Genomic DNA, 26,127 nt, shown 5'->3' with positions numbered 1-26,127 from the left:
ACCTACTCGGGAGAACTGGTTGTTAACTTTCTAAGCAGTTTGGAGAACTGCTTGTTGGAAGAAATCTTATTTTGTGTTTTTTTCCACTTTACAGGGCTAATCCTGCAGGAAGAAACATTCTGGTGTTGTTTCTAGCCTAATCTTTATTGCCCTGCTTACAGAAACTGCCTCTCTTGTTAACCCTTATTACATTGTAACAGCTAAGGTGAAGTGCCAATCGATGTTGAGTTGGCCACACCCACACTGTCACATGACCACCGAGCCATGCCTACCCAGCTGGTCATTAGGGCAGAGAACCGGTTGAGAACATGAGATTGGTTTACACCAAAGGATCTGGAGGCTAAATCATATGACAAGCAGCTAAGGGACCTAGGTATGTCTAGTTATCAAAGAGAAGGATTAAGGGGGACATGATAACTGCCTTGAGGGGCTGTCACAAAGAAGAGGGGATTGACTTGTTTTGACTACATTGCATTTGATTAGTTAAACAATGCTGGATACATCATCCATGTCCACCAAATTGTATCTTCATGTTGCAGAACAGAGGAGGAATCTCTGAAACAATCCAAAGTCAATTCCTTTGGGACTTTTTATGCTAATTACCCACAATAATACTTCTAGGAAAGTTCTGTACTGTTTGGTATCTAGACAAAAATATAATGTAAATTCTTGCAAATTCATTTCTCTTTTTGTTTTTGCTTGTCCCCACTCCTCCTCCTCCTCCTCCTCCTCCTCCTCTTCCTTCCTTCTTTAGTCTGGGTGTATTTGCTCTAATCTAGATCTAACAATTGATTGGGAAGATGCTAGGGGCAAACTAAACTGAAAATTACTCACAATAATTTCCCAGCTGAACCAATCTGTCAATTTCTGCTTTCTGAAAGTAACTCCTGTTAATAAATGGAATGTTTTAAAATGGTGTCAAAATCAACAAATCAGCCCTTGGGACAAAGTGGCTTTTAAACTTCTGTCAAGAACGCATTGATTTCTCATTCTGCTTATACAAACAACATCATGTACCTTTTATCTAAGAAGTATGGATGACAATGTGCCATTAATTCTGATGCCAGCCTGAATGAAGAAGGAATTACTGGCAAGGCGGTTTAGAGAATATGTTAAACCATCCCTATAGAGTAATGAACACACGATGTGACTGTTATATTATCTCATATTGATTCTCAGGAATGAAAAAATACTTTGACAATCAGCCTGTGCCATCACACAGACCATGTGGCTAATAAAAGAGATGTGCATTCTGTATATTATTATTTCAGAGAGAGTGCTGTGTTAACATTAACTTATTAAATCTCAGAAATAACTCTCATGATTGGATTTAAATGTATTTCAGACTGGCAGGTACAGCACAGCATAATGAATGTGCCTTGCATGATTTTAGGGAATAGTAGTTCAGATCTGGATGGCTCTGCATACTTATGTTTCAGGCAGTGAACAAATCCAATTCAATCCAGCCTAATCCATCAATAATAAAATCTACAGGTACATGTGTTCTGTGAACTAGAAAACCTGGAAATTATGTTTTTAAAGGAATCGTTCCTTTTGCAAAAGCAACGATGTTGAGATGCTTCAGCAATGCAATAACTCTCCCTCCCCCAGTTTTGAACTGCCATTCTCTAATTCAAAAGGCATGCTGCATCCTGAATATAAATTTATGGCCATCTCAAGCCATCCAGAATACCATTCCGTCAGTTTCAACACTGTGGATGTTTCCATTTCCAGATATGTCATTTCTTTGTGTATACAAGTCTCTGTAATGCATCATACAGAAACATAGTTTTACAGAACAATAAAAATTAGCATCTTCCACCTACTGCTCTATGATGACTCAAGGCTATTGTATTACATTTGGATGCAGCACTAAACTGCAGTTTATTTTAGGACCGCAAGGAAAAGATTGGAGTGTATCAATTTATTTTCTAAACCAGTGTGGTGGGGTAATGCCTATACCTGGACAAATTCATCATAACTGCTCTCCCCAGTTCTAACTCTATCCTCCTCCCTCCAGCATTAATTCTTCTTTTTCCACAGGAAAAAGGAAACAATCAATATAGCAAGTAAGTCTTCCTTTCTAAATTTCAAATAAGTGGACAGACTGCAGATAAAAGTTGCAGTCCGGCTCAGAATCTTGATTTTCTTCAAGGATGGTATTGGACCCAGATGGATTGGAAAAAATCAAAATCCCAGAAAAGCAGACATCGAGAGAGGGTCAAGCAACTTTTTAAGATTCCTCACCATAAAAAGAAAGATAATATATTGACAATCAAAGAGAAGGGAAGTGTTGAAAGAAATGGGTTCAGAGGCTTAAATCTCAAAGCCTGAGGCCAAATCAAATAGTTTTTCTGATTTCCCTTCTGCTTCACTGTGTGATTCAAAGTAAAATAACCTCTTTTCTACTTTTTTTTTAAAAAAACCTGTAGCCCACTGTCTTTGTTATTAACAGAATAACAAAGTTGGAAGGGTCCTTGGAGGACTTCTAGTCCAACCCCCTACTCATGCAGGAGACCCTACACCATTTCAGACAAATGGTTCTCCAATCTCTTCTTAAAAACCTCCAGTTTTGGAGAACCCACCACCTCTGGAGGCAAGCCATTCCATTAATAATTGTTCTAACTATTAGGCAATTTATCCTTAGTTTTAGGTTGATTTTCTCCTTGATTAGATTCCATCCATTGCTTCTTGTTCTGCCTTCAGATGCTTTGAAGAATAGGCTGCCCCCTCTTCTTTATGACAGTCCCTTAGATATTGGAACACTGCTATCATGTCACCCCTAGTCCTTCTTTTCATCAAACTAGACATACCCAATTCCTGCAATCGTTCTTTATATGTTTTAGCTTTCAGTCCTCTTATCATCTTTGTTGCTCTTCTCTGCACTCTTTATAGAGTCTCAACATCTTTTTTATATTGTGGCAACCAAAACTGGATGCAATATTTCAAGTGCAGTCTTATCACACTTGGAATATTGTTTGTATAGGGGGCCATCATGGCATCCTTCAAATTATCACAGACAGATGCAATGTCCACACAGAACTTAAACAGCCACTCCAAAAATATTTTTACTATTATTGCTGTTCTATTCTTTCATATGATCTAACGGCCTGAATAGTACAGTATATTGTCCATTTATTTCTAAATCCTTTAGGTGCTTCATTCATGCTTTGACTATTTTGAGATGTTCTTGGTTCATGCTTCTCACATTCCATGTTCCAGTTGTATATGTCCTTGTTAAAAATCAAAGCCTTGTATCAATAGTGGCATAATGAATGACTAGTTTTCCTTGTGGTTTAGTCTGGCCATATAAGTACCTCCAGATTTGTGAGAACACAGCATTCCTTTCCAGTAGCTCAAGTGGTTTTAAATGACCGGGGTGGGATCCCAAACTTGCCTGAATATCTACGGCAAGCACATACTGTTTTCTTGCTAATAGAATGGAAATTATTTGCCATCATGTCCCGGGAGATGGCCTTTATAATGTCACAGATAGGATCAATTTCTAATGATTTGTGGGAATCATCCTTGCTAGTAAAACTGAAAGAAGAAGTAAAATGAAGAATAATGGAAAATGAATTGAGGACAAGTGGGACAGGGGTGAAATGTAAAATGTGTTACTACCGGTTCTGTGGGCGTGGCTTGGTGGTGGTGGGGTAATGTGACTGGTAGGCATGGCCAACTTTTTTTAAAAAAAACTTTTCAAAGCATTTTTTCTAATGCTTTGAAAAGCCTTTTGTGATCAGGCAACTCAGCTGGGATTGTCAGAGAGGCATTTTAAAAAAATGCCTCTCTGCCATCGGGCAACTCAGCTGGGATCGTCAGAGACTTTTCAAAGCATTTTTTAAAACCACCTCTTCGGCCAAGAGGTTGCAGAAAAAAATGCTTTGAAAAGCCTCTGAGGATCCCAGCTGAGCCGCGTGATCATCAGAGGCTTTTTTTTTTTACTTTTAAAAGCATTTTTTCGTTGGAAGAAGTTGTATAAAAAATGCTTTTAAAAGTTTTTTTAAAAAAGCCTCTGATGATCATGCGACTCAGCTGAGCATGGGGGGGGGGCGCAGGGATTTTTGCTACCGGTTCTCCGAAACACCCGCCGCCATTGCTACTGGATTGGGCGATCCAGTCCGAACCGGATCACCCCTGAAGTGGGAGCTAACAGATATAAGGGTTGGCAATGTATCCAGGAAGAGCAACTCCAGAATCAAACAACAAAGCATTTCTTTCCAGCTTCATACTGAACATAATTTTTGTATAAAGTGGCAAAGCACTATGGTAGGCTTTGACTCCATCACAAGACACATCAATCGTTCCCTTTTAATGACCCCATAATCCCTTGTGGGGTGGAGTCTGGGCAATTGGATGGAGTTGAGTGTTTACTGGCCAGATGCCCTTCCTGTCGCCAATGCAGAGTTATATTCGGCAGATATATTCAGTGTGCCCAGAGAGAGAAATATCTGCCTCTACCTAGGATCAAACTCACAGGCTCCTGAGTGTGAGGAGAGAGCTCCACCTCTAGGCCACCACACCACTCTATCACAAGACACACCAATGCTGTTGTAAATTCTTACCCAGACACAAAACCTATTGTCACATTTCTGTTTTCACACTGTTGATTCCTAAGCAATTATTATCTCATATTTTATCTGGTAAAACAATATAAGCACTAGAGAAAGTGTTAATGTGTTAGTTATCAAAGTGATGGTGAATCTATATATTAAAAATACCCTCTGAACACATCTCTTGAAACTTGGAGACAAAATGCAATATGTGCACAAACATCTGAAGGATGGAGGGGGAGGGAAAATGAAGAAACATGGGCCACAATGACATGACATAAACTCTGCCTGTTATGTTTGTGTACAATGATATTGAAGTGCAAGTACAATGGGGCAGAGTTTATATCATGACATCCAGAGGTGGGTTTCAGCAGGTTCTGAGCAGTTCTGGAGAACCGGTAGTGGAAATTTTGAGTTGTTCAGAGAACCCATAAATACCACTTCTGACTGGCCCTGGCCCCATCTATTCTCTGCCTCCCGAGTCCCAGATGATTGGGAGGAAATGGGGATTTTACAGTAACCTTCCCCTGGAGTGGGGAGGGAACGGAGATTTTACAGTATCCTTCCCCTGCCACGCCCACCAAGCCATGCCATGCCACACCCACCAAGCCACACCCACAGAACTGGTACTAAAAATTTTTGAAACCCACCACTGATGATGTCCTGATGAAGGTTTTGTCCTTTTGGCATCATCATGCATGTGCTCTGAATGATTCTATTTCAATCAAACAAAGCAAATGTTCTTAGAACAATGGAAGAATATATAGTTTGCATGTGAATGTTTCAAAATCCTAGCTATAGCTACATATTTTCTTGAGAAGTTTTCCTGTGCCTTTAAAATCACAATCTACAGCCAATAACTCGGAAATCAGAGAAGCATTCTTTTTCTGAGTTGCAACCCTCGGCCCTTGAGTGGGGTGCTGAGAGCTGCAATTAGAAAAGTAGTGGCTCAGGCACCAATTTATAACCTATATTGAATTTATAAGCTAAATTTATTTCATATATATTTAAACTTAATTAAAATTAAATGTAATTGATATAATTACTCTCCGTCTAATGTGCCCCACTGGCACATTACAAGTCACCATTTGGGAGAACAAATTTGGGAGTACTGAGTATTGAGAGGGCCTTATTCAAGCCAAATTCATTCCAAATCTAGGTAAAACATGCATGTTTAGGTTTGGCTATGAACACCCAAAATTGTTCTGTTTAATTCAGCATAGAATTAAATGCTCACAAAGCTTCTGAAAACATAAACATTTAAAGCAAAATCCTATCTAGCTCAGCTATCTCTCTCCATGGCCAAACATATTATTCTCCCAATCATGCTGCTTTTGACACTGGTGATCATATACAGAAGAACAGTAAGATGAACTAAAAAAAAATCTTAGAATAGTTTGTCCAGTAACTGAGATTGGTGTAGATCCTACATTTATTTTTGGAAGGTAAAGCGGTTTTCCCTTTCTAGTTGTGTTTGACAATAGGAGGTGGTGCTCAGCTCCATTTCCTAGCCAATGGAGCCAGCATTGTCCGAAGTCACTTGAAACTTACTAGTAGAAAGTTAACCTGCTCTATTTAGGTACTCTTATGCTCATTCTGCAGATCAAACCACCTGCTTCAAAACAGGTGCAGCACCATCCAAGAAACATCACCATCTCCTTACTGAGGAGCATGAAACAAATAATAATGATAAAGCTACTCTATTCATGAAGAGCATTAATGTGCCTTCAAAAGTTAAGATTGGCATTTTCAAGATTATAAGAGAAGATATCAATAAAAAAGAGATCAGGTCTTCTGGCTTAATTGTCAACCTGGCCCGTAATCAAGGTGTGGCATGAGAAGATAGATGTGCACCTCACCCTTTGCAATATTGGGTTTAAGGGGGATCCACTAGGGAAAGAAATATTATGAACATTCATCTGGAAGTTCCAAAAACAAACAGATCCAATTGATCAATACGGAGCCAATAACTCACTCGAAATGTGGCTTTTCTTTAGTAGAAACTGCTGGGTTCAGTAGCAACAATTAACAGATAGCCAGAAATAAATAAGGCACTGTTGTGTGTTTGGAATGTTAGATCACAGCATGATGTCCTTAATGTTTTATGAATAGGAAAGAAAGCAATATAATATTTTTATATTATAAGCCTTTGGGCCTGAAACACCTTTATGTACAGACTAGAAACCTTCTATGGATCAAGGTTCTTTCTCTCCACTTCTACTTTGTTTTGTGTATGATATGTAATGTTAAGAAATAAAACATCATGCTGTGGCTTATAGGTCCTTAGTCTTAGTACAAGCAAGAGTTGCTGTTACGTCTTTCTGGAAACTTCTTTCTGGGAATAATTCTATTTGAATCTATCATACATTTCCATTTCTGGAATGTATACATCTGGATGAAAGTTTTAAATCACATTGCACTATAAAGAAAAACTCCCTTCTGAACATTTTTGCATGCACAAGTATAGACCTTTCTAAATAAACAGCTGGAACACTTTAAAAAAAAAGTGTTTTCCGTGCCACTGCCATGGAAAAAGCATGCACATTTCAAAAGCTTTGAAAGGTTTTTAATAAAAGAGATTAGTCCAAATCTCTTTGACCTTTTAAGGCCAGTGGGCCTATTTGGAATTTAGAATATGTATGATAGATATTATCATAAAAAAGGAGGATCCATTGCTAGTTGTGGCCATTCACAGTATAATATTAGAAGGTAAATGCCTATCTTTAAAAATGCCATCTATATGGAGACTAGAGGTATTGCTTGAAATATAGTTTATAACCTATAAAGCTGGTGTTTTGCTTTATAGCATGCTAGTCTCCTATTCATTTATAAAACTCTTTAAAAAACTAGTAGTAGGCCAAGGAGTTTGAGGGATGTCTGCAACTTCATTATCATCATTCCTGAGCCCAGTATTGGTATATTGAAGCCCCAAGGCCATAACAAATTACATGTGTAGCTAATGCACTAATCACTAGTATTTTTCATATTTAATTTCATCATTTTCGAGCTTAAGAGTCCTTCTGACAATTTCCTGATTAGCAATTAAATTGCTTCAAATGTTGTTGAGGACATATAGACATTCACATTCAAAATAGTAGCGTGGAGATCTACTCTGACATAGTTCAGTTGTACTCACATGGTGAATAACCTCTAAAGCAATTAAACATCACTTTACACAAACACATTACTTTCCATGGAGTTATAAAAATATATTGCTCCTGATTTCTTGGCAGCCGTTTTGCTTTAAGTCTGAAGGGTACCCAGAACTGCTAATCAGGAAATTGTCTGATGAATCCCTGGGAGGAATCTGAATTTGAAGTGGGCTCAGAGCCATCACTTGTCAGGATTTTCAGCTGTATCTTTCTTGCACATAACCACAACTATACTCAGTCATGGCCATGCTGATATCAATATAATCCAAGACTAATTCCTTTTGCAGAAGAATCTCCTTAGAAATTCAGACAAATATTTTAACATGTATTATTTTGTGTTACAGGAAGAAGAAAAAATATCTGGGTCTTTAATTAGGACTGCTCATACTAGAAAATTATAACCTCCATGATATTTCCAAATCCTTCAATTATTCATTTGCATTTTCTTTTATTCTTTCTTTTTATATTTATTTGCAGATTTCTATTAATATTTAATAAACATTTTAAAAAGAGTGCTAATACCCCAGATAAATGCTCTTTCATGATTAGGTTCACTGGATAACTTTGGGACCTAGCCTACCACACAGAGATAAAATGAGTGTAGGAGAGTTATGTATTTCAGCATAGAATTTAAAAAAAATGTAAATATAAGTGTAAATAAAAATATAAATGATCTTTGAAGATTAAAAGAATTCAGATAATTTCACAGATTCCTAAACAAATAAGAAGAGCCTACATATTTAACAGCAGTTCTAGTACCTGAGAATGATAATCTTCTGATATAATTTATTTAAATTTCCCAAATCCTGAACAGACCACCATACTGCTGCTGCCCAATAAGAAATTGCTAAGAGCACAATGAATCATGGCATGAAAGTGAAATCACAGAATTTTACCTGGAGATTTACAGTTTTGAAGTTCTTTATAGCGCTTTCATAGACAAATATGTCTTTTACCTGATTTTGCTCTGCTAAGAAGTATAGGATTTGCTAAACTCCTTCAGTCTGGCAACACAAAATCCACCATTGTTTAGACATTATAAATCTTAAAAAAAATAAAGTCTCATTGATCTAGAGATTCTGAAGAATTCATGAACCATGAATGAATGGAAATAATGATACTATAACTTGCAGCAGAGTAACCTTAAATTCCCTGCCCTATGGTTAACCGCAGGTGGGTGGATGGGAAATAAAGGTAGAGCAATGACATGTGCAAAATAAATGCAAATAGATTTCTCAGGGTTCTGAGTTCCTAATTACCTATTTATCTAATATTGACAAGTCAATTTCCAGTGTTGTTTACTCCAGCCGAGCTCATAGTCAAGCAACAGTTTTTGAAAGAACATATAGTGCGGTAACACTACACATTTGCAAATCAGATTAGATATTTGGAAAAATACCATTTTCTATTTTTTTTAAAAAATCATTTGGCAAACCAGCCCTGCCTTATAGTTGGGGCTGGCAGATCATAGTCAGAGAACAAGTGTTAAGCACTACTTTATTTATACAGTATATTTTATCCTGCCTCCGAGACCTGCCCTCGTAAAATCACATACTAGTAATAAAGGTTGTTCAAGCACAAGCTTATCTAAATATACAAAAGCCACATGTAATATAAAACTGTGGAAATCAAGCCAAGTTTTATATTGTTGGAATTCAAAGTCACGCATAAATCATGAATGCAAAGAAATTCATTTTTATAGCTTTTTGAAAGGCTTGCAGTGAATCTGAAATGTAGATTCACTAAGTAGGAAGGCTGTTCTGCAATTCCAAGTCTACCATTGAGAAAGTTTATGTTTAACTATCCAGTTGTGCTAATTGGTGAGCACATGACCAGGGATCCTGACAGTGATCTGGAGCATGTAGGTAGAATCTTATGGGTGAAGTGAGTCATCAAGGTCTTTAGAAATAGATTTAGACCAGTCAAGATTTTAAAGGTAATAGCCAGCATTTTGAAATTCATTTGAGGCAATGAAGTTGATGATTTTGGGGTTTGCTGGTCCCCTTGTCTTCACTTTATCGCACCAATATCTGGGAAAATATGGGATTTTTGTTTGTTTGGGCTTTTTTGCTGTTGCAAATACAGGAATAGATCCAATCTGGGTCAGTCACTGGGACCAGAGATTTTGTCTTTCAAGCTTTCAGATTCATGCTGGAGCCCATCCTCAGGGTATTTCTCTGTGGAGAAATCATTGTCTCCAGCATGAGTCTGACAGCTCAGAAGATAAAATCTCCGGTTCTGGTGACCGACCCAGATTGGATCGTGTAACATTACTTGGGAAACATATATTCACCTTCATTCTTGACAGGAAGATGTGGAACAGCAGACCTTAAATGGTACCCTCCAGATGTGTTGATTTCAATAAAGGGTAATCTAACAAGAAGATGTCTATGTCTAGAAAACATGATCTTCTTTCTTTATTGCTTCTTTAAAAAAAACTATTTTTTTGGCTGACATAATGAGCAAACTAGAACTAGTTTGTTTGATTTTTTTGTGCAAAGTTTGCTTGGTTATTATGGCTCAACTATGGCTAATAGATTTTCAAACAGCCACTAAAATTCCATCTCTCTCTCTGTGTGTCATCTACCTGCCTAACTCCCCACTACCCAGTCTGACAGATGACCCATGTCAAGGAAGGCAGCTGCACTCACAAGTAAACTGCTAAATTACATAAGGAATTTCAAAGGGATTCAAAAGTGGCTGGATACATTTTAATACAGGATTGTGACTGAATCATAGCTGTGTAAATACTACTGAATATCCACTATTTCAAAATCACCTTCTCCAGACAGGTGGCCTCCCAATTCTGGAAATTATACTTGGAACATTTCTAGAGGATATATTCACAGGGACAAAGAAATATACTCCATGAGAAAATGTCCTGAAACAGCAAGATGCCAAGGGAATGGTCTGTACTGTATAATTGGATCATTTTATAAAAGTGAACAGTTTTAATGTCACATGCATAACACCAGTAGCAATAGGTTCCATAAAGCCAGAATAGTTTATCCTTCTGAAAACAGAAAATATTTATTCTGTAGGTACTCAGATAACGATCAAAATCAAACAGCATGGATGCCATTTCTGTACTTCCTTATTGGATCTAACATGTAACTCCACAGTCTGAGAAGAAAACCATGCTTTAAGTCTAAGTAAATAGCTAGTATGGATGACTTTTAAATCTTTCATTGAACACGTTGAACATCTTGAAATTCTGGGAGTTATAATTCAGCAGCATCTAGAGTGCCAATTCCGCCCGTCCCACTTTTGATTTACAAGATACACACATAATTAAGCTCCATTGATTTATTATGGAACTAGCCTGCTTGTAAACCTGATCAGGATTGTAGCCCTAGAATAAATTGAATACACAATCATACAGCAAAATAAAACAAAGCAAAACAAAACAGACACTCATAGTTTAAAATATGTATGACACCATTATTGTGTAATTCACCCTACAAATGTGATAACATTGCAAAAAGCTGCTAATTCTTGAATGAAAGGTGCAATCCCAATAAATTGAATATCTAGGCTAGAACTGGGTGTAAAAAAATAACAGACTCCATAAGTTGATAGAAGTTGCGTTGTCATTTTGACAAGTTATATTATATAACTTTCTCTTTCTGGGTGCTGCATTTTAAAGATAATTATATATTCTGTGCAAATAGTTAAGAATCTAAGCTAAAAGTTGTAACTTCTGAAGTACGGAATTATTTTAAATATGTTAAGTATTTAACAAGTTGTATTTTCAAGTATTTTCCAAATTGTGTCAATCTGTTTCAAGTGTACAACTGTATAAAACAAAATGAAGTTCCTCAATATATGGTAATTTTCTATTTTTCCTGACCATTTAAAATATTTGGTAGATCCTCCATTTGCAAATTATGTTCAATTCCAAGAAATAATTGCTGAGTAATCACACAAAAATTTGTTGGTTATATACTGACATGTGCCTAGTTTTATTAGTGGTGCAGCTACAATAGCCTTCCTGAAACCACAGCCTTCCAGATGAACTGGAACCAACATCCAGACCTTCAGGCCACAATGACTACAAGACATATTTAGAAGGCTCCAATTTTAGCATGATTTAACATCATACAGCTGATTGGCATCCAAGAACTACCAGTATTGCCAGTTGAGAGGTTAGGGAATTAATAAACTTCCAAGCCAGGAGTGGACAACAGTGGTTATAGTTGCATCCGTTGGGCTATAAGAATCTGTTTTCTACAGAAAGATGTAATTTGATTTGCTTCATTGTAACTGTGTCAGAAATCTCTTTAAAACCTGGCCAGTGAATATAGTTTTTTTGTGTTTACCTTGAAGGTCCATTTCAAATCAGTTGCTGGCAACAATTTAGTAGAACAATTAGCTTCTAAATTATTTTCAAAAGCTAAACTCGGTATGAAATGAAACCAGATTGAGTTTTATAGCCTGGAGTTTCAAATAGCATCACTTTGTCAGTATCTACTATTTAGAATATCCCAAAGGTGCTTTTTCAAGAGGCAATTGGACTTTCTGCTTTTTCTTTGAAGAGGTTTTGCTTCTCATCCAAGAAGCTTCTTCAGCTCTAACTGGATGGTGGGGAATGGAAGGATTTATACTCCTTGTAAACAGCTGGTCATTTGTCTGGTCGGCTGTCTGCAAGGAGTATAAATCCTTCCATTCCCCACCATCCAATCAGAACTGAAGAAGCTTCTTGGATGAGAAGTGAAACTTTTTCAAAGAAAAGCCAGAAAGTCCAGTTTCCTCTTGAAAAAACACATTTGGGACAACCATGACCTGGATGATTGAGAATCTCCATAGCCATTTAACTACTTAGAATACTTTCAAAATATCGAAGACAATATTTTGTGAATTGAGAACTTTTTCTTTTACAATTTAGAGAGTGTTACACATTCACATGTGATTTGGTTTCTGTATTGGCAAAGGTTTGCAAACACTAATTGCAACATATTTTGTTCTGCTTCCATTAATCCAATCTTGGGACAAAACAACATGGTTAGAGAAGAAAAATAGAGAAAGAGTTCATATTATAAAAAAATCCCAGGCAATATTTCTTTGTTTTTTACAACAATAAAAGACAAGTAAAATGGTGAGTGAAAACAAATGTAACTCTTAAACTAAAAAATAAATATATATCCAGGTACCAAAGAGCAAAATTTAATGAAAGCCAAAACTGTTAAATATGGATTCTTGTTGAGAAAATGTCAATGTCTTTAAGGGTTCCCCAATCCCCATTATTCTATATTTAAGAAAAGTGTAGTAAAAATACATATTACAAGTTAACATTTCCCAACTTCTTCAGCATCACTCTTTCTTTCCTCCCACCCTTTCATTGATCAAAAAACATTTTAAAGATGAGTTCTATTATCCATGTCCTATTATCTCAGCCTTTGTCCTTCCACAGATTCATTTAACTGGCTGGTACAATTGTTAGGCATGCCACTGATACTTTCTACTTCAAAGACTTTGCATTTCTTTAAATTTCATGGGGCTTTTTGTTTTTTTTTTTGGACCACACACAAATAAATTCTTGCACTCTGCTTAAATTGGGTTTTAAGGTGGAAGATAGTTGCAAGAACTTTTAAAGTTCTTGAAACTACCAGAAATATCAGATTGTCCTTGACACTCAAAAGCTCTCTTAACAAAAAAAGCAGGTTCGGTTTAGTGAATTTGGTGCACCATAAATACATACACAGAATTAAACTCAAAATATAATCAAAAGCAGACGTAAAATAATAACAATAATAATACACCAAGAACAAGACCTTGAAGAGTTAATATCAGATGCTGAGATCTGAGTCCTGACAGATAGCTGGATGAAGTGATGGAGACAAAAGCTTTCCAGTGGCACTGACAGAAAGAAATAGCTATTAGGCATGCTGTGCCCTCATAAGGGGATCTGCATTTTCCATATTGCCAGTCTTATGAAAGTGCCATCTTAAGAGAAATGGAGGAAGTGGGTGGAACAACACAGTGTTGAATGGTAAAATCAGTTCCTAGAAATCAGACTTCAGTGGCTGCTTACACTTTATGTGATATATGAATGTTTGTTTTAGAGCCAGTTGTTAGTCACACTTGTGAAAAACGAAACAAACTCATGTCATATCAAACCCCACCACGAAGTCATTTTAGTCTATAGCCTGTGTTGAAGCCTTGACCATCTTTCCTCCATTCTATGCAAGTCTTGTGTTTTGCACATTGTTATCTGCAGGTCTTAGATATTACAAATCCCTGTGGAGTTTGCACTGGCACTTGGATAAAGGTTTAGCCCCTTGTAAAATCTGGTGTTGTGATCCAGTCATGAGCAAATGCATATATGAGGATGGGAAATGTAAGAAGAGCTGGGCCTCCTCTGGACTAATGATGAAGTGGAAGATTCTCTTCTTTAACACAGTTCTCTTCAATGAGAAGTGTTTTGCTCTGCTCAAGTAGTTTATGTTCATGTTGGAGCTTTTATTTCATTGGGTGTGCTAGCATGCACATGACTGGGAGAAATACTGTCGACAAGTCCATTTTCTAGTGCTTTGGACATCTCTGTAAATTTCAGAATTTCATTGGAAGCTTGGGTTTTGAATCAGAGACAAAGTTAGGAAGCAAGGTACCAGCCGGTATGTTTTGAGTGTTCCACTTTCATTCATGAAGATGGATGAGCTGAAAACCAACCTGTTGGCTTTTCTGTAGATGCGGTTGCTGGCCAAGATTTGATTCCTGAATCTGATTTTAGTTGAGTTTTTTTTTAATGGAACCAGCTGCAAATATTGAGGAAGGCTGAATCTAGGTGAATGCATTTCCTTGTTGGCATCATTCAATGAAATCTAGATTTATTCTTATGTTATAGTAAATATACGCAGCTCAGTTACTCCATGGGATATTCTTTAGATGTATTCCAGAAAGACCAAAAAGCTGAATGTATTCAAAATAGTTTGGATATTTAACATTAATTGGCAATGCAGGGTTCTCTACTCAAAAATTGCCACAGGAAGGAACATTTACAGAAGTGCAAGAATGAGAAAATGGCTGTTATTTGCCTATTCATTTTTGAGAAGGCAGACAAGGAAATGTGCTTGTGTGTACACATGCACATGCATACAAACGTGTGTGTGCGCACACACAAATAAACACATTTTCCTGGTTTTCCCCATGTATAGGAAATAGCCCTCGCCTTAGGTGGTTAGCTGGTAACCTGTCCAAGTGATAGCCTATTAAATGCAAATTCCAAGAACACCAATTAATTATTGGCAATTAGTGCCAATATAGGTGGCACTAACCTCTACATACTTGGGATCTTGCAAATTTGAATATGCAACGTAACTCTTAAAAAAAAAATCTTCCTATTTCTTTTTCCAAGTTAGGCTTTTCTTTCAACTGTCCTAGAAGTCCTTTTCCCATTTGACAGGGAAATGGAGAACTCCTTCAATACCCCTACTCAGGCTCATTGCAACAATTTTAACACATTTTGTTGCTCCAAGTGTCCTCCCCCTTTCACTGTTAGTAGTGTAGACATTTATGGTTTGCATCCCAAACTAAACCTGATTTAAAACTTTTGAGCAGGGCAGGGCTGATATTACCCTGACATCACGGGAATTAGTAATAAAAATATATATTGCACACACTAAGAACTTATTAACAACCAAGTTAAAAACAAAATGGCGCTGTCTTCCTCAGTGTTTCTGTAACCGTGTTCTCAGGGATATCTCCAAATTATGTTCAGTCCAGTTGCCCTCTCCTTATTGCAGTACAGGTTGTACTTTCTTCTGCCTGTGGATTTACTGCAAAATAAACAGACACATACAAACACACAAAGAAAACAAAGGAAATGGATCTGATTTCTTCTAGAAGATCCACTGCATTGTCCCTCTTCTTGAATGGTTTGCTTTTGGCCCCTTGCTGGGGTAAGGGAGACCCTGGTCTCATCCAGAAGATCCATCAAGGGACAATTATAATCCCGTTGCTCCCAGGGCCATCCCAGAGTTGTGACCCATGCATGGAATCTCCTGCATGGTTTGGGGAAAATCGTGGCTCACCACCCGTCCATTTTCTCCACTGCTGGTTCCTGCTGCAGATGCTCTGGGGAGGGTTGATGTCCGTATGGCTTCATTGATTGATTGCTGTGGGATCAAACAAAAACCCTTTTTAAGAGAAACAAGGGGGGGTCTCCCCCCTGTCCTTGGTAATGGCTGGACAACAATAATATACTGTACACAATTTCTTCAATTCCTCTTCCAGTACAGTTTTATTACTTCTATATTCAATTCATTTGCTTCTAATTTTATGTAATCCAGGAAATACTCCTGACTGCTACATATTTATCTCCAGCAAAATCAGCAGGTTGTGAAGCTTTGTTTATTATCACTAGGAAATGCTTTATGTATGCCAGGGCGTATGACAGACACAGAAGATACATACATCTATTCTTCAATGTCTTGAGCTTGGGTAGGCTTATTAATGAATCCTCTTATAGGATTGTAGTTTAGGTTATTTTAAGTCACAAATTAAGGGAAAATAGTTCATCTGGAAAGTGAATGAAAAATCACATTAATTAACTATTAACTGCATTGTATTTAAAGTTTCTTTTGGTCAAGTCAAATGACTGCCAGCCCGATTGGAAATTTAGATTCCCATTTATTTTTAAATATAACATTAATATGGAGGTGGGGGGTTTGATTAAAATGAAAAATCAGTGGGCATAATAGGATATCATTATTTTCTCACCTCCTAATTCTTGCCTGAAAAAAGAATAAACAAATAACCCAATAAGTTTTCATTTCTCTTTCTTGGTCAGGTTCCAACACTGGAAGGAAGTGTTAGGAATTGGTATTCATAAATGGGGAATCAAGTTCTCTCCCTCCTGCCAATTCTTTTCTGAAAATGTTTTTTTCCAAGTTCTTGTTATCATAGGATAATATCAGGTTCCGCCCTTAATGAACAAATAATTACTTTGTTAATTGTTTAATACTGTTAATATCAACGGTCTATCTGAATCTTAAGTATGTCATCAGTTTTGACTATCATCCCAAAGGTGCTTTTTCAAAAGGCAATTGGACTTTTTTTGTTTTTGCTTGAAAATGTTTCACTTCTCATCCAGGAAGCTTCTTCAGTTCTTAAGCTTCTTGGATGAGAAGTGTAACATCTTCAAGAAAAAACAACGCAAGCCCAGTTGCCTTTTGAAAAAGCACTTTTGGGACAACCATGACTTGGATGATAGAATCTCCATAGACATTTTAACTATCATCTAAAGATTAAACTTTCATAACTTTCTGTTTTGCATGCATTGATGTGATGAAAAGGCTTGGTTATTGGCAGAAGAATAATAGCTAAAGATAAGATAAGAAACTAAATACAAATGGTGCAAGGAACAGATTAACTGATTTAACAAACCCTGAATTCAAAGGTTGAATTTGGGTTTGTTTATTGAGGATTAGATTCCATGCCTATGTTACGCAGAAAAATGCTTGGCTCAGATGTAGTCATTTAGGATTCTTTTCCTCAGCAAGATAGATACACGACATCTGAAAATATGTGGCATATCAGTTAGGAAGGTTGATTATTGCTGTTTACCAACCATTTGTAAAATTGGTTTGCACAAGTCTTATTTCATGATTAAGATCTTCATTTCTGTAAACTCAGTGGTGAAAGGAAAAGCTGCACTGAAAGAAAAGTGCCTTCATGCTATTCTTTAAAAATATGTATATTAAGAATCAAAGTGAACTTACTAAAATTGGTTGCAACAAGCAAGGCACAGGTTAAATATTCCATTATTTCCTAGACATCTGAACTGAAAGAGGGCAAAAGCTGTACTGCTCCTGATGCTTCTTACAAATATAAATAAATAACACATTTTTTCTGATTCCGCCAAGCAAGACTTTTTCTACATAGGAAAAGGAATTAATATTACATCTAAAATAAAGCTGTGCCTTGGACAGTAAAATGGGCAGCATATACATTTAATAAATAAATAAAATCTCCAAGCTTTTTGCAAGAAGTATTGTAATTAAGTATGCAGCTACTATAATTAGCTGGTTTTGAGATACTCAAATCAAGACTATGTATGCTTCATATGACTGTGTAAGAGTAGCCGGAGCAAGTTTAGGTATATAACCATCTTGCAGTTGCATAAGAAGGATAAGGCTTCTTAAGATTATCTAACTGAGCTATACATATCAGAAAAAAAAACCCACATATCTGAAATTTGTAAACTTTTCCTGAGCAGACTCTTCTTTGGACATTCTCAGTATCACGGAGCAACTAAAAGCAACTTGTACTATGGGAAAAGACAGTATTGTATTGACCGACTGCATGCTTTGAAAATAAATAGTCCCTAGTTTATTCTCTGGCATTTGAAAATTGGCATTGGGACAGAATCTTCTCGGAACCCCAAAAAGTTATTTCTAATCAGTGTGGACAATCGCAGCTCAAAAGGTACCAAGCTGGAATAAAGCAGTTTTCTCTCTTTTGTAGATCTCAAACTCTGTTCTTAACTAATCAAGGATGGACTCTGAAAATGTTTTCCAAGGCCAGCCCAATTAGCCTAGATCACTTCCATTTTACTAAAAAAATGTGAGGCAATTTACTAACTGTTGTGATTGATGAGGACCTGTTGAAATAAGGATGCCTGTAGAATCACTATCAAATTAAAAATATTACTCCCTAGCTCTTGACAATCTTGGCCACATGTCATTTTCAGTAAACTGCCTCACTCAGCTGAACACTTAACAGATCAGTCAGATAAAAGTCAGCGCTGTCCCTAAAATATTGACTTTCTATCCTAATCACCATCCCGGTTGGATCCATTTCTAAAAGCATATTAGGAGGCTGGCTGGTATCCTAAAGAAGGTGTGAAAGGCCTGTGAATGTGTTGCCACCTTCATCCGTTTTGATTCACTTCTGGACTTGTAACAAAACTCGATTAAGGCAACCAGCATGGCTAGTCCAAGACCACCGATGAGGATGTAGAAAACCCCGGCCACGTTGCTGAGACTCAGAGCGCTTGTTTTGTCCTACAAGAGAAAGGAAAAGGAAGAAGGGATGGGGAGGAAGGAATAAAGTTTGTGTTTATCTTGACAAACACAAAAGGAATGTTTAACCTGATAACACTGGGGAGTCACCACTTTTAAAAACACATAGGATATCTCAATTTCCTTTGGCTTTTACTAATAGCCTTACCCCACCAAACACACAAAGTTGATTAAAGGTTTCAGTGCGTTTGCAACCTTTGGAAATTATTAAGTCTAAGACATCTGGAATTATCACCCTTAACTGCTTGATCACCTTTTGCCAAGATATTGTTCCCCAATCATGCTGAACTGTGATCATTCAGACTATCTGGACATGATGAGAATTGCACTCCCATGTATCTAATGGGCACTAAGATTGGGGGAAACTAACATATGTTGCTTCAATTATTGATAAAAAGATAGCTACTCTGAGCTAATATTTACTAGTTTCCACTTTCCCTCTCCTAAAATAATTCTCTCTCTTAGAAATGCCTCTTCTTCTCTTCTTTGACTATTTCCCCCGCAATTTCTGTTGCTAAGCAACAAATCAAAACTGCTTGTTTTAATCCTAACATGTTCCTTGCCTTTTGTTCAATATTCTATTGCTGTGACACTAAGAGGTTCTGCCTTCGTTGCCTCTGTCTTTAATAGAGAAATGATTTTGCATGTATGTTATGGTGCATTTTAAAACTCAATGTTTTATTGATAATGGGAATTGTTAACCACCAATTAAACACTTTTGTTAGAAGCATGTTTTAAACATCTTTTCTCTCCATAATAACTTTGTAAGCTGGTTCTCTTCTTGTTATTATATGCATAAAAGAGAGATTATTTTGTTGGGATTTACCTGAAAAACTAACAAAAAGTGCTTAAGCAGACCAAAAACAAAGTTATAAATTTTTGAAGTCACAGAAACATTCCTATAAGGCGCTTTCAGAGTTAAAAAATAGCACAAAAAGATTTAACATATGTGCATGTTTCTCAGAGAAACGCAGGTATTTCCAACTATTTCTGAATTCTCAGCAATACAGTGTTGAGATCTTTCACATATATATTTCTGGTAAAAAGTGACTTGGTTATGCCTAGCTTACAATATTTATATTATGATTATTTTTTCTAGATATGTTCATGTTTAACCAACTTTCATCAGAACTTTATAATTTTGAGATAGACATAAGGAACTCCAGTACAAAACAAGCTCACGATAGGTGGCTTCAATAAACTATGTTGTTGAGCTATTAACCTAGGTACTATTGCATTGTTAATTGCTTTTCAGAAATTAAGAATCTGCATAACAGCACATTTCCAGCAAGGAAACTGGGTTTCCTGAGTTTCCTTGAATCCTTAGCAAAAGAAGTTTTAAATGCAAATTTCAGGACTTAAAAACATTATTTTTTCCCCTGAGTAAGCCAAAAAGGAGTGATTGGAAAGTTGATTTTGGAAACTTACAAATGGACTAAGGGTGCAATGATTTTGAAATAAGATACTGAAATTAATGATAGGAAACCTTCCTGTGGGTAAATGCTGCTATTTTAAATGTTATAGAATAGGGTTTTCTCCTTTTTCTTTTTTTAGTATTAGTTTTTACTGTTTGTTAAAAACTTTAATAAAATAATTTTAAAATAAACTTACTTTTAAGAATTAGATTAGCATTCATTTTATATTTACATTAAACATACACACACGGATGCACATTGACAAGGGAAAATGTGATGTATGAATGAGACTTTCAAAATTAGTTGTGTTTACATTTCATTCAAATCTCAGGTTTTTTTTTTAGGTTTTTAAAATCTGAGAGGTAGTAGTTTAGTTGAATAGAAGTGTTGTAACCCTTTCAATGGGATTATGTGGTGTCAGTGAGACATTATCACAAAATGTTAATATATGTTGTATTTAAATAGATTTAAATCAATCTTAATTTAAACTGCAGAAAGATTCAGACTTGAACAAGACTCATTTTTAGAGAGCATGTGCCTGTTAATCCCCAATCTCACATTACTCCACAAGACAGGGAGGAAATAGCATGCAAAATAGGATTCCCAAGGCTGGCTGAAGCTTGCCTGGAAAAAGATACTGAGTCAGAGGCAAAGAGATAATGCCACAATGTAGATTTATATTGGAAAAGTACTTCTGATGCTTCCTGTAGCTTTTCGGCTCTCACATTTTCTCTGATAGGAGGATGTAATTTCTAATTGCAACAAGATTCTTTGGAGAGTGATGATTGTCTTGCTGTCACTGGTCTTTCCTGGTTGGAAATTAGCACCAGGGTCACAAGCACACACTGCAGAGGCAAGGAAGTAATTTCTGCCTGCTGTGGCTTGCTTTACCTTCCTGACTCTATAAGGCCTTACTTGCTGTTTCGATTCCAACCCCTGATTTAATAGCATTAATAACAACAGTGCACAAGGAAAAGCACCAATCCCACACAATAATGCCCAAGAGAATCAAAACCCTGTTGCGGAGCAGCACAACTCTGCCATTTGTGCTTTGTGACAGATGCCTTCCCAAGGAGCTTGCCATCATGAAGCCAGCTTATTAGTGGGAGTGTAAATGTCGCAGCTTGTCTCCTGCAGAGGGAGAGTGACATCGGAGGGAAGAGGAAGACTGGCAGGTAAAAAGTAAGCAGCCAACCCAGACTTTGAGAAATACACCAGCATCGTTGCCATGGTGACTGGGCTTGCTTGCTTGCTTCTCTTCAGTCAGGGGCAGCTTATCCATCATTTTATTCTTGGGGGGTCTTATAACAAATAGTCCTTCAGGCTCAGGTTTTCTGGGTCTCCTTTTCACCTTTTGCATCAGTGAGAACAAGACCAAGGCATTTAACATTGCTCTTTGATATAGCTATAAATATTGAATGCTTGTGGCCAATGCCCTGGATCTACCCTGAGCAGTGTGCCATGGAAAGCTGTTGTTTTTAGGTGCTTTTATTTGTCATTCACCAACTGTTTATTCCTTTGTGTTCCAAGGGATTTCTTTTGGATCAATGTTTGAAAAAGCCATTTCTCAAAAGTGCCCATTTCTACAGTATGTGTAGAAGTAACCATATTACATTGATAAAGCAAGAGATGTGATAATAAAACGTCTAATTGCCTTCTTGGAAGACGGGCACATCAACGGGATATTTATACCTGTATGGGGCATTATATCAGAACAGTAATAACATTTAATGTGAAAAAGAAATACACACAGGGAAGACAGACATGATGTAACTAAAGTATGAATAACTATGAGGATGGACTCTCCAGCTCCATCAGATGAATCTACTCTCCTGGGAGTAGCTGCTAACTGCTCTTCAAGGACCTCTAAACTGCAAACCAATTCTATCTTGTGGATTGTAACCTCAATCAGAATTCAAAATCCATGGTACTAGAAAAATCAGAAACACCCAGCCATTCTGTCTTGTCAGTACTGAGTTTAAGCCTGTTTCCATCCATCCAGACTTCAACATCATCCTGGGACAAGAATTTAACAGTATGCTTTGAGAGGTCAGTGTACTGATGATACCTGTTCATAAATGGCCTTGCCAGTGGCTTCATGTTCTTAAACAGGAGGGATGAGAGTATCAAGTCCTGTGGGACCTCCCAAGTCAGGGGCCTGCCTTGACCTCTCTTCCCCTATCTCCTAAAACAGAATTTAAGATCCTTTAAAACATAAGTTTATAGTCATAGATTTGGCGAGAGTAAGCTCTTGATGCTCAGTTAAGGAGAATCCTTTAGAGAGCAAGTTGATTTCCTCTGGGCATGCTGTACTAGCAATGCGGGCAAGAAGTCTACTCCTGTGAAATGCTGAATGATGGTGTCAAGCACTGTATAGTACACTACTTGTTATACTAGTGTGAAACTGGACTGACAGGCAATAGAAGAAATAAATTATATATTAAAGCTAGGAACAAATAGACTTTTGAAATTCTCTATGCTATTTATGTGCCGAGAAATTGGATGGATAATTTCTTTCACGTTCTCTAGAAGAAAGATTCATTCTCCAATTTCTCAAAGGCAGAATTCCTCCTTAGTAGGAACAGTACCATAACTACTGCAAAACAAACTGACAATCAAAGGTGTTGAGTCCTCGCACTTATGATGAAGTCCTCGCACTTACGACGCTCGTCCCTGATAGGCCAAAACGCATGGACTTGCCGGCGGGAGAATACCGCCTTCCCATTGGTTACTTAGTTTGACAGCTACAGTATAAATAGCTGTCAAACGCCAAAGTTGTTGCTCTGTTTCTCACAAGCTTCTACAGCTGTTGTTAGCAATAAAGAGTTCCTGTTTGATCTTAACCTAGTCTCGCCTCAGTTAATGGACCCCGGGTCGCCCTACAGAGCAAAAGGAAAGGCTTTTGTTGGGATTTAATTGTGATACAGGAAGATGGGGAAGCTGCAGATGAAAGACGAGACATTCACAGACATGCAGACAGACACATATATTTTGGTTTCCTTATCACTTATAGTATTAGAATATGCATTTTATAATGTTTTTTAAAAATATCTTTTCCTTTGCAATGTTTCTAAAGCATTTTCTCTTTGATCAAATGACATGGCAACTCGTAGGGGGGAAAAATGTACCTGACGGTATTTATATACTATGAAGCTAATGCACTTGTATAGGTAATCCAGGTCTAGAAGGCATCTGACTGGGTTTTGAACACAGTCATAGATTTTAAAACAGATACAGGCAGAAGGGCAAGTAGCATGAATTACCTTATTTAACATACAGGGCAAACAATAGGAATGGAAAGGAAATTCTATTCAAGGTGGAAGGTGGAACTAGAGTAAAAGAAGTCAGCTGGGAAAAAGAAAGTGGGAATACTCTTTTGTATATAGACATTTAATGGTCAGCCTGGAATTAATCTCATCATTTGGGAGAAAACAGCTAACAAAGAAATTGATAAGACAGAATGAGAAGCACAAAATCTGTGTCTCCCTACATCAAAGCTCTTTCACTGAAGGTTTCTTTCATTTTTTTGATTGCAGCTTGACCCAGTTTGGGGCTCTAGGGATTAGCTGAATGTCAGAAAAAACGACAAGGAAAACTTATAGCTCTTAATGCAACTTAATATTCATATCTTTGTAATTATAATATTGAACTCTTGTAGTTTTAAATATTTTAATAAGTTGCCTATTTCAGTATTAATATTTGTTTATGGATGGTTAAACTTTGCCTTCATTATATTTTATGTTGAATATCTGTTGTCTAGTGTTGGGGTAGGGGAGGGAGGGATCTACTACACAAATCATGGAGTAGAATTTAGCAAAATACACATTGTTTAAAGTTGCAATATAGGTCAGTTGCCGGGACCAGAGATTTAGGCTTTTGGACTCACGTTAGAGCTTATCCTTAGGGAACTTATCTCTACAGGAATGCATACTTTGGGTTATTCTATGCATCATATTTATGTGGTGCCTTCCTATTGGTTTATTGATGTATTGATGGTGATTGGCTGTTTTTTTCTTGTGCTACCAAGTCCTCAGCTCCTAAATACTGATCCAGATTGAATCTTGCAACATTATCTTGGGACATGTATATTTTCCTTCATTCATTGTTTAAAGTTTTCTTCCTTTTGGAGATGCCATTACAAGAGCTATGTTTCCAACCATTATTGTTTTCTGCATTATCTTTCCATTCTTTAAATTTTCAATTTTATTTCATAGTGACTTTCCTGTTTATTTCCATGGTTAACTATTGGTGGAATGAAAATAAAAAACGGAAGCAGTCCCTGAAGTAGATGGAAAGTGCATTGCATACATGGTGGGTGAACCATGTATCATGTTAAGTTGTAAAAAGAAAAATAATAGTATATTTTCATTCCCTTCAAGAAATTAAAAATGGGGTAAACTGGATGTCCACTGGTATATCACCATAAGTGATACGTTTTTCCATGAGTGTTTATTAAGATTATCTTATACTTGTTTATTAGTCTTGTACCCATTTGAAGTTGGATTAACTTCTGAACAGAGATGATGAATATGATAATATCACAAAGGAAACACTGTAGATTATTTTTAGAACTGATCTGATCCTGATTTAGTTCTTCAAAAAAGAACTAATCTTTTGATGTATCTTGCCTTTCTGATGGGTAGTTTATTGCTCTTCAAATTACTTTAAAAGTCAGAAAATACACTCTATTGCTTTCCTTTAACTCATTTGTTTTCCTAAAATGTGAGTTCTATCTACAATACTATATTACTTTCATTCATCACTATCCAAATCCAAAGAAATATTTATACTCATTGTCACAGAGCACTGGGCATCCAAGATCTTTGTAATGTTTTAAAAATTAGATTCTCCAAACCAAGACAATTTTTCTGTTTATTTTTTCTTTTTCTTTTCTTATTCTAGCTATGAATGCCTGAATCATTCTAAATCTCATTAATGAAAGTGCCAAATGAATTCATATATTTTTCTATTGTGCCTACACTGAGAAGGGTTTCAAATCTGAAAACTTTTCAATTGTTGTACAAATTACAAATGTACTTTCCACATGAACTACAAAATTAATCTGATATTACCCTTTAAATTCAAGCAATACTAATGTACTGGTATTATTTTCAACACAATTTATGTACATTTTAACACAATTTTCCATAGTATAGTTTTTAATTTAATCATGACCAAGCTCTAAAATTATGGAACTTTCTTTAAAAAATACATTTATCCTAATTAGCTTCTCAAATATTTACTACATTTTTTTCAAATGAAAAGTAATGGATGGTATGGTTTCCATTCATTTCTCTTTCCTAAGTCCTGGTAATGTCCTCTTTGGACGATCACACATTTCAATCTAATAAAAACCCATGACAGACTTGCTTTAGACCTATAGATGCAAATCCTCAGCTTGCCAATCCTTTTTTTTTTTTTAAATCCTTTACCTTATCCATTCCCACCTTTTAAATTAAACATTGGAAGAGGACATATAAAAATAAGAAAAGAAATAGGAAATGAATGTATAATGAAAACTGATATTTATAAACAATTTATTTAAATTGGATGGTTTCCTGCATTAGATTATTTTAATCCTCCCATTAATGGCCTTTTCCTATGATCAATTTAAATATACTCTAGATCCCTCTTTCCATTTTGTTGTTTTGTAACCCTTTACTTATGTGGAGAAGGGGTAGGGTTATATTGTATAACATGTTAGCTTTTTATTTGCATTTGTTTGTAATTTTTTCTTTAGTTTTCCTATTATTCCTCTGGATTTGTACTAATTTTCATTATTTTATGGAGAAGCTATGTAGAAACATTAAAATAAATAACTGGAAACTAGGCAGAACCATACTATTGGTAAATTATGTATATTTGGCTTTGAATCAGCTTTGGCTCCTGGCAACTACATGGACAAGTATATGTAATTTATTTGGCAACGTTTTGGGGAAGTAACTTGCCATTCCCCTTCTTCCTAAAATCGAGAGAGAGAGAT

The 26,127-nt window shown here is 36.5% G+C and overlaps 1 protein-coding gene across 4 annotated transcripts in view; it reads right to left on the bottom strand.

The window, feature by feature from the left end:
• Positions 1-12,855: 12,855 nt before the first annotated feature.
• Positions 12,856-26,127, bottom strand: part of GRIA1 (glutamate ionotropic receptor AMPA type subunit 1) — a 233,421-nt gene continuing 220,149 nt past the window's right edge. For 2 of the 4 annotated variants that reach the window (XM_034401978.3, XM_034401971.3), the window contains exons 15-16: positions 18,577-18,711; positions 15,505-15,843 (exon numbers count right to left, since the gene is read on the bottom strand). In XM_034401978.3, coding sequence (XP_034257869.1) covers positions 15,652-15,843; positions 18,577-18,711 — 327 coding nt within the window. In that variant the 3' untranslated portion in view covers positions 15,505-15,651. Of the gene's footprint in view, positions 15,484-15,504; positions 15,844-18,576; positions 18,712-26,127 lie in introns of those variants that run through there. The other 2 variants (XM_087887521.1, XR_015732590.1) reach the window with 2 other exon arrangements.

This window comes from Pantherophis guttatus, chromosome 2 (assembly GCF_059756535.1).
Source record: "Pantherophis guttatus breed Tessera chromosome 2, ASM5975653v1, whole genome shotgun sequence".
NCBI lineage: Eukaryota > Metazoa > Chordata > Lepidosauria > Squamata > Colubridae > Pantherophis > Pantherophis guttatus.
The sequence above is the reverse complement of the archived record's forward strand: the minus strand, read 5'-3'. Positions and strand labels throughout refer to the sequence as shown.